This window comes from Rhinatrema bivittatum, chromosome 12, assembly GCF_901001135.1.
Source record: "Rhinatrema bivittatum chromosome 12, aRhiBiv1.1, whole genome shotgun sequence".
NCBI lineage: Eukaryota > Metazoa > Chordata > Amphibia > Gymnophiona > Rhinatrematidae > Rhinatrema > Rhinatrema bivittatum.
In genome coordinates, this window is record NC_042626.1 from 12,377,283 (window position 1) to 12,387,047 (window position 9,765).

Genomic DNA, 9,765 nt, shown 5'->3' on the forward strand with positions numbered 1-9,765 from the left:
GTAACCAACTCCAGTCCTCAACAGCCACAAACAGGCTTGGTTTTCAGGATACCCATAATGAATATGCACAAGATAGATCTGAATACAATGGAGGCAATGATTGCAAATGTCTCATATTCATATGTATTGTGAATACCCTGAAAACCAAACCTATTGCTTGCTGGTTCTTGAGGACCATAGCTGGGCACCCCTAGCATACATTTCATATTTGCATAACTACCACAGAAATGTAAATTACTAGTACTTGCAAGTAGCTAGAAATTCCCTGACACAGGCAGCAATTATCAACACAAGCAAGATGCCTTATTCATGCCCAAGGGCCTCACTAATTAACTATATTGACAGGACTACAAGATAGCAATGCCTCTGTGATAAGTCAAATCATTTTTGATCTGGGCTCAAAGTTTATAATCGGTTCAGCTTTAATTACCTCCTCATCTTTTAAGCCTTCTTCTTCCATCACTTTCTCTAGCTTCTTCTGTCTACAAAAAATATTTTTTATAATTAAGTACAGTACAAATTGTAAATGAAATCACATGGTGCAGTACAAACTGATAATTTGTTTCAAATAGCAGAACAGATGCATTTATAAAAGGTATCACAATGAATTGATACAGCACTGTTCAAAGAAGCAAAAAAACAAAACAAAAATGAGCCATGGTAGGTGGGAATGGATCTTGTTGGGCCTTCTTGGTTATATTTGGAATCAATTCTGACCTGATGATGCAGCTCTTGAAAGCTAGGCAGAAATGCATTAATTTAGCTCTATAAAAAGGGATTACCTACATTTCTGTTGACTTTTATTTATATGTACAAAATAGACAAGCATATTCACACATACTGAGCTATGCACCTCAGTCTCCAAAAAATAATTTGGTCTTATTTACAGAGCTATGAATGGGGCTACCCTAAAGATTGAGGTCTTATATTTTCAATGATAACCCTCATTTTCCCGTCGATAGCAGGGCTGAATTAGCCATGCTGTCATGGGATCTGTCAATCAGGTCCGGGAGGCGGAGCTTGTTAAGCAGAGGTAGAGTTTTTGTTCCTCTGCGGCTGCGCGTGAGTTCCCGTGCAGGAAGTACAGGATCTCCTCAGTCTGTTCTTTCCGCACGCGGGATCGCACGCGGAGCACTTTTCTCCTCATGTCAAAATCAGGATTTAAGAGATGTCACTGTGGCAGGGTAATGTCGGTCACGGACGGACATGACCGATGTTACCGTTGCCTAGGCGTCAAACACAATGTGCGGGAATGTGAGCTTTGCGCTCGAATGTCGCCCAGGGCACAACGACAACGGGCCTACTGTCTCCAGGAGCTTCTGCGCACCTCTGAGCCCTCGGAAGCCCATTCTTCGCCGGGACAGACGAAGAAAAGCCCGCACCCTAAGAAGAGAGTAGCCTCCTGGGACAACGCACGAAAGAAGGATCAGGGCCCTGATTCTTCAGACCGGGATCAGTCGACCATTCGTGCGCCGCAACCCTCAGAGGACTCTGGAGAAACCGGACCGCCTTTTGCAAAGGTACCAAGTAGACCCAGGCAGGGCGCGGATAAGCATTCTGGGACGCAGAAAAAGTCAGCGCATAACGATCAGCCTTCGGCTTGCTGCGCCGGGATGTGGCGCCGACACCATCGACATCGAAAAGGACGATGCCGTCAGGACGCTACACGGCGCCGCCCTCATTGGCGCGGGAAAGAGCGATCCTACCGTCGGCGCACAAGGCGCCGCATCTGGGATCGGCGCCGGAATCCTCGAGGCACGGGGCGGCGCCGTCATCACCGGAGCATAGCTCGGCACCGACGTCATTGAAGCACACAACGGCGCCATCGTCACCGGCGCACAAAAGACGGCGCAAGTACACAAATCGATGCCATTAGCCTTATCAACGCCATTGAATGTGGCGCAAGCGACCGGGACGTCTTCTTCGGTGCCTCACACGGAACAAGCAAGAACATCCCGAACTCGGGTGACAGTGCATTCGCAATGCCGGCGGGACTGGTACAGTCTGTCGGGAAAACCAGACCTCAACCGGACGGGACAGGGAGTCCATTCGATGGTCCTGCAGCGGAAATGCAAGCATCATTCCCCACAGTCGGCTACGACTTCCAGTAGCTCACAACGACAGTCAGTGGCATCCTCGAAGGTACGGAGGCGAGACCATAGCCACTCAAAACATAAGAAGCATGGCCAGAAGCATAGGCACTGCCATCATTCTAGCAAAGAAACCACAGCTAAAAAGGACGACTGTCCACGAATCAGCCCGTCGACCTCTTCATCTTCTAGGTCTTCGAGACAGGTAACAAGATCACCAATCTGCCTTACTTCATCTCAGACATCTGGGTCACAGAGAAGGTCCCCCATACCGCGTGACCGTACCCTGTCACCACAGCAGAGACCCGGGTCCCGTAATATATCCAAACCAGCCATGCCACCTCACGCCAAAGAAGCGTTTATGCAACTCTCTCAATCCCTGGCAGGGTTTTATGAAACGTTGGAGTCAGCATTCGTAATGAATACTCAACAACAGTCACCGATTAGTGACCCAAAGTCTCCACCGTTACCTACTCCACAACGGGACATACCCCTTTCCCCTGCCTCGGTCCAGTCGTTACCGTCACGGGCCAGTCAACATGACCCGAGGGACTCTCAGTCCCCTTCACTATCGCCTTCTTCATCCACAGGGTTCCCTTCTGACGCACAGGAGCAACCTCAGGAACCTTATTCGCCACCTGAGGATCTCTTCTACCCTAGATTCCTTGAGAAAGTGGGAAACATCTTACAGTTACAGCTGCAAAAAGAAACAGACCCCCAAGCAGAAACTCTAGGCCTGTTAAAGATTTTTGATACACCAGGAGAGCCTACTGCGCTGCCGCAGCATGATCTGCTACACCAGGTACTATTAAAATCATGGGAAACACCTCAGGCAATTTCGGCGATTTCCAGAAAATCTGACCTAAAGTTTAGGATGAAGAAGGATCCGCCTTATTCACTCCAACTGCCACATGAGTCGATTGTGGTCGAGTCAGCGATGCAGCGCTTCAAAAAAGCAAAGGCTCACTCCACCTACCCTCCTAATAAAGACCACAGATATCTCGATGAAGTGGGACGGAAAATGTTTCAAAATGCCATGCTTTCAACAAGAATCATGCATCACCAGTTTTACATGGTGCAATACCTCTATGAGTGTATCCAAGCCACTAAAGGTATGATAACAACCTCAGCGGAGGCGCCACCGCAAACACTCCATGACATGGAGGAGTGCACTAGACACTTACTCTGATCCATTTATGAAGGACTTGAAACTTCGTCCAGGGCATCAGCCATATCAATAGCGGCACGCCGCACGGCGTGGTTATGCTCCAACTCTATACGGGAGGATGTGCATGACAAGCTGGCCAACCTCCCTTTCACTGGGGACAATCTGTTTGGAACCAAACTGCAAGAAACAGTGGGGAAACTCAAGGATGAGGCCATAGCGGTGGAGTCGCTGCAAACAAACTCACCCTATCAGACTACAAGATGGGCTTACGCTTACACTCGACCTACGTATGGTTGCAAACCATATCGTTCATACCAAACTTACAGAGCGCTATCATACTCCACCTATCAAAGGCCACAACAGCTGCCTCAATCACAGTTACTGCGTAGGGGTAAACCATGCTCTCAACGTCAGCAAACACAGCATTCGACTTCAGCACCCAAAACAACGCAGTCTTTTTGAGTATACAGCCACCACCACTCACTTTGGCACCACCGGGGAGGATACAGGCATGTCTTCCAATATGGATACAAATTACATCCGATCAGTGGGTCTTACAGATTGTTCGTCAAGGTTACCAGCTGCAGTTCCTAACAAAACCACCGTTACCTCGCCTACCCACAACACAACTACGGAGGGCACAGGAACAACTCGAACGGGAGATCTCCACCCTGCTTCAAAATCGAGCCATCAAAATAATCTCCACGTCGCAATGGAACAAGGGATTTTACTCCCCATATTTCCTCGTACCAAATAAAACGGGTGGACAACGCCCAATTCTAGATCTCCGGGAACTCAACAAATTTCTCACAAAGGAAAAATTCAAGATGGTATCCTTAAAATCCATTCTTCCTCTGCTACAACCCAACGATTGGATGTGTTCAATCGACTTGAAGGATGCCTACACTCATATTCCAATTCACCCCTTGTGGCGCTACCTGTGCTTCAGGTACCAGCATCAACATTACCAGTACAAGGTGCTCCCCTTTGGCTTGTCAGCTGCACCCAGGGTCTTCACCAAGTGTATGGTAGTGGTGGTGGCTCATCTCAGACAACAGGGTATGACAATCTTTCCATACCTAGACGACTGGCTCGTTGTAGCCCAGACAAAGGAGACACTACTCAGTCATCTCCAAAGAATTATCCACTGTCTACAAGCGTTGGGACTAGTGATCAACTTCCAGAAATCACATCTGCAACCGTCCCAACAGTTGCAGTTCATAGGAGCACGCCTGGATACCGCGAAGTGCAGAGCTTTCCTGCCAGTGGACAGACAACTACTTTTATAGAATCTTCTGCACAAATTGCGAAACACTCAAACACCAACAGCGAGACAACTGCTAGTAGTCTTGGGCCACATGGCGGCGGCCAATTTCACAGTTCCCAACACCAGATTACATATGAGACGTCTACAGTGGGGTTTAAAACATCAATGGAAACAACACACTCAACCGTTGACACAACCAATTACACTTACTGCCGAGATGAGGGAAGACATCACATGGTGGCTGTGCCACAGCACATTCTCCAAGGAAGCGTTGTTCCATACACCCAACCACGACATAGTCCTCACCACGGATGCATCAAGAAAGGGCTGGGGAGCGCATCTAGAAGTCTACGAAACGCAAGGCCTATGGACCTTAGCAGAACAGAATCTACAAATAAACTTATTGGAACTCAGAGCGATCCGGAATGCTCTGCAAGTTTTTCAAGACTACCTGAAAGGCCGCAGAGTCATGATCTATACGGATAATCAGGTAGCGATGTTTTACATCAACAGACAAGGTGGATCCGGGCCCTGGGCCCTCTGCAAGGAAACTCTGCTGATTTATCAACATACGCATCAACATTGTATTCATCTACAAGCGACTTACCTTCCGGGTGTGGCCAACACAAGAGCGGACAGGTTAAGTCGAATCTTCCATCCCCACGAATGGGCACTCCATTCGGACATCGCCCAACATGTATTCAAACAGTGGGGAACCCCAGCGATCGATCTTTTCGCGACCGAGCTCAACACGCAGGTTCCTCAATTCTGCTCCATACGACCCAGCACCCTCAGGATGCCTTCCTGATCCCTTGGTCTCTGGACCTTCTTTATGCCTTTCCTCTCATTCCTCTCATAACAAGAACGATTCAGAAGTGCATGGAGGACAAAGCTCGTCTAATCCTCATAGCTCCAGCTTGGCCGCGTCAACCATGGTACAGTTTCCTGCTCAGATTGTCTCAGGAGCCGCCACTACGTCTTCCAGAGCATCCCGACCTTCTCATTCAGGATCAGGGGACTCTTCTACACCCGTTGCATGCTTCTCTCCATTTGACAGCATGGCTGTTGAACGGTGCCTTTTGACGGAACAGAAGGTATCACACCAAGCACAACTTATATTGCTGGAATCCAGGAAATTGTCCACGCGACAAAATTATACGTATAAGTGGAAACGTTACTCCACGTGGTCTATGGACAATAGCATACCGCCCCTGGATTGTCCGCCGGTACGACTTATTGATTACTTGCACACCCTATATGACATGGGGTTAGCCACATCTTCCATTCGAGTACATCTCAGTGCCATAGGGGCCTACCATAGGCCTATCAACAGTACCTCTATATCCAACCATCCACTACTTTCGCGTTTCATTAAAGGGCTGTCTCGCTTGCGTCCTGCCATTGCGAAACCTCCCGTGCCATGGAGCATCAACATGGTCTTGGAGCAACTCATGCTTCCTCCCTTTGAACCCTTGGAGTCTGCACATGTCAAATACCTCACGTGGAAAGTGGTGTTTCTTATTGCAGTGACTTCCGCAAGGAGGGTCAGTGAATTGCAGGCATTGGTGCATTATTCGCCATATTTACAGTTTTTTTCTACAAAAGGTAGTGCTCAGAACGCACCCATCTTTCTTACCGAAGGTAGTTTCGCATTTTCATATCAACCAAAGCATTGAACCACCAACCTTTTTTCCAAAACCTCACGCAAGTGACAGAGAAAGGCTACTACACATGCTAGACTGTAAAAGAGCGCTAACTTACTATATGGATAGAACACAATCCATTTCCAGAGCTTCTCAATTATTTGTCTCCTTTGATCCAAAAGCACTGGGACTACCGGTATCTAAACGAACCATTTCCAGCTGGATTGTACAATGCATTCAATTCTGTTATGAGAGGCGGAAGATACCTATCTCTTCTACACCAACGGCCCACCAGGTACGAGCCCTATCAACCTCATGGGCTCACCTTCAAAATGTGCAACCAAAAGACATTTGTAAGGCAGCTACGTGGTCTTCACTCCACACCGTCACATCGCATTACTGCCTGGATCAACAAGCAACTGCAGATGCGAAGATAGGGCAAGCAATTTTGCAATCTCTATCCTCCGGTCTGCCGTGACTGCCACAATCCTGAGATCACTTAGAGCCTGTGGACATACCATACAACGTGATCAGGAGCTTGGGACTCCCATGACAGGATGGCTAATTCAGCCCTGCTAGCAACGGGAAAAGCAAGTTTGCTTACCGTAAACGGTGTTTCCGTAGATAGCAGGATGAATTAGCCATGCTGACCCGCCCTCCTCCCTGGCAGTCATCAAGTCATAACCGCACTACTAATCACAGACTGAGGAGATCCTGTACTTCCTGCGCGGGAACTCACGCGCAGCCGCAGAGGAACAAAAACTCAACCTCTGCTTAACAAGCTCCACCTCCCGGACCTGATTGACAGATCCCATGACAGCATAACTAATTCATCCTGCTATCTACGGAAACAACGTTTACGGTAAGCAAACTTGCTTTTCCTTCAGTTCCTGCAACAATGCTCAGGCCACAACCTGACAAATTACAACCTGAAAGTTAAGAATAGGCTTAGGCTTCACAGGCTCAAAGGATCTCTATACAATACACATTTCTAAAAGTCCTGTCTCCTTCTGCTTCATCTCAAATTGAGAATGCCTGGTTGTAGTGGAGATTTCTGCAGCACCTCCACATCATGCACTGCATAGTCCTTACCTAACAAGTTATATTATACATATCTCAGCATGCATCAGGAATTATGCTACCAGGAATAAGGAAGGTATACAGCGACATGAAATGCAGGTCAGCCTAGCCCATTTCAAAACCGCTGTGTTGAAATTTATCAAACCTCTCTAAACACTTCTCCTCCCCCATGCTATGTTTTTGCAGTGCATTACATCTTTGAAAACAAACATGGATGCTTATTTGTACATTGGGCAACATATTTAACCCTTTTTATAACGGAGTAGCTCTCCAAACATATTGAGTGATTTAAAAATAAAAAGCTTCACCTAAACTTGTTTGACTTTTAAAGGTTTCATAGATTAGGAAACCTACTCTAACGTAGTAAACTTCCGGCCATGAAAAGTAGCTCAGTTCCAACTTCCACAAATAAACAGCTCTACTTTCTGTAGAAGGGCTGAAGTTTTTATTTCATGCATGCTCTACGTACTCCCTGCAAAACGCACGTTTGTCTAGGGATAAATGTTTTATATATTTACAGGAGTCAGTCACAGATGGTTATGATCTGTAGACAAGTCCTCGTCCCAGCTCTGCGCGTTCTCCGTATAGACACGCACTCGTCCTGCCTAGACGCGCAAGAGTTCCCCCCCGGGAGGGCAAGAGACGGAGCCAGTCAGGGTTTTTTGCTGGCATGAATATGTAAGTTCTCATTTTCCCCATCGACCTCCCTAAGAACAACAAAACCACCAGCCGTGCTCGCCACGGGGCAAACCCAAGCCCAGTCTCGCATGTTCGGTGACGTGGGGAGCCCGCCCTTCCTCACCTCAGCTCCCGCTCCTCATGCTGGGCGATGAGGTTGCTGTAGAAGTTCTCTAAGGTCACTTTGGCCACCGTGACGCGCTCCTTGGTGTGGCAGCTCATGGAGGAGCAGGGGGCCTGGCCCGTTGTGGCCATGGCGGCGTCGGAGGGGCAAAGAGAAAATATAAAAAAAAACAACAAAAGGCACAAGGACAAGCGCGACGGGACGGACCGCTACACCGGCGGCGGCAGCTGCAGCAGCGCGAGCTCCAGGGCCTTCCCGGGAACGCAGGCCGCGGGCTCCGCCATAGCCAGCGGGCCGAAGAGGAAGCGTCGAAATCGAGGCGACAGCCGCCGACAGCTGGGAGGGGGATGCCCCGACGCGCTGTGCGGAATGACGCACGCACGCGTACGTGACGCCGAAAGCCTCGGACGCACGGGACGTAGATCACGTGCACACTGGAAACTTTAGGAAGGGGAGCGGCGTGGCGACGTTGCAAGGTCCCAGCCTCTACAGTAGGGAAAAAATAAAAAGCGATAACCCCCTGCGGAGCCTGAGCATGTGATTGGTTGATGAAAGGGGCACGGAAGCGGTGTTGCTAGGTAGCAAACGCGTCGCAAGCAATGGCGGCCAGGGCGAAGAAATGAACATATGGAAAAATCCGCGTTGGTCACTAGTGGCAAGTCCGCTGGGGGCGGGGAAGAACTTTGTAATAACTATGAATTCAGCATTTGGACATTTCGAATATGGTTATTTTGGGGGTTTCTTGCCTCGCTTCTTTCCTGCAGTCGGCATGTGGATCAGGACCCGCAGGGGTTGGCATGTTTTACATTTCCATCATTTTTTTACAGGAAAAAAATTGGGGTCAACAAGAATCTCTTGTCTCCAGGCTGTTACATCGTCTCTGCTCTACTGTTTCCATAATTTTGGATCTTAGGTAAATCAATTTATGAGGGATTAAACTGGGCAGACTAGCTCAGTAGTTCATAAATAATTCGGTCCTGGAACCCCCCTCCCCCCCCTCCCAGTCCGGTTTCCAGGATATCCCCAAGGAATATGTATAAAATAGATTTGCATACGGTTGAGGTAGTGCATGCATATCAGCAGTCATTGTAGATATCTTGAAAACTAGTTCTGTTTGAGGACTGAAGTTGGCCATCCCTTATTAAAGGGGGAAAAATGAAGAACTTTGACCTTTAATATAATTTTTTTTTTTTTTTTTGCACACAAGAACTGGGTTGTTGTTTTTTTGGATCTAATTAATGTACATGGGTGAGATTATCTATGAAGTCATTAAATTGGGTTTTATTGGCTATAAATGAGTGTATGAGTGATTGTGTAGTGTTGTGATCGGCCCTGTATAGTGGTTATATTTTATGTTTTGCTACTGTGATTGTTTTAAATAGCCAATAGATATATATGATTGTAAGTATATATTTTTTTAAATTATTTGTGAATTGATTCATATGGGAATCTTGTAAGGTAATACTTTCTTCGCAACAAGAGCTATTAGTTCTCCCTTCGCCCAAGTTGATAAGATTGGAACATACTCTTGAAATCTGTTTTTCTTATTTGGCTCTTTGGAATTCTTTTCCTTTGGCTTTATGCCTTGAAAAAACAGTCAAATTTAGGAAGTCCCTCAAAACCTTTCTTTTCACAAAGGCTTTCCAAGATTAATTTTTTTCTGGTTTTACAGGTATTTTAAGTTTTATTTAATTTTATACATGTATTTAACATTT

General features: G+C 47.3%; 1 protein-coding gene across 1 annotated transcript in view; it reads right to left on the bottom strand.

The window, feature by feature from the left end:
• STK38 (serine/threonine kinase 38) overlaps positions 1-8,418 on the bottom strand; it is a 31,766-nt gene extending 23,348 nt beyond the window's left edge. The window contains exons 1-2 of the mRNA XM_029572290.1: positions 8,051-8,418; positions 431-482 (exon numbers count right to left, since the gene is read on the bottom strand). Of these exons, the coding sequence (XP_029428150.1) occupies positions 431-482; positions 8,051-8,181 (183 nt within the window). The 5' untranslated portion in view covers positions 8,182-8,418. The remainder of the gene's footprint in view (positions 1-430; positions 483-8,050) is intronic.
• Between the last annotated feature and the right edge of the window lie 1,347 nt (positions 8,419-9,765).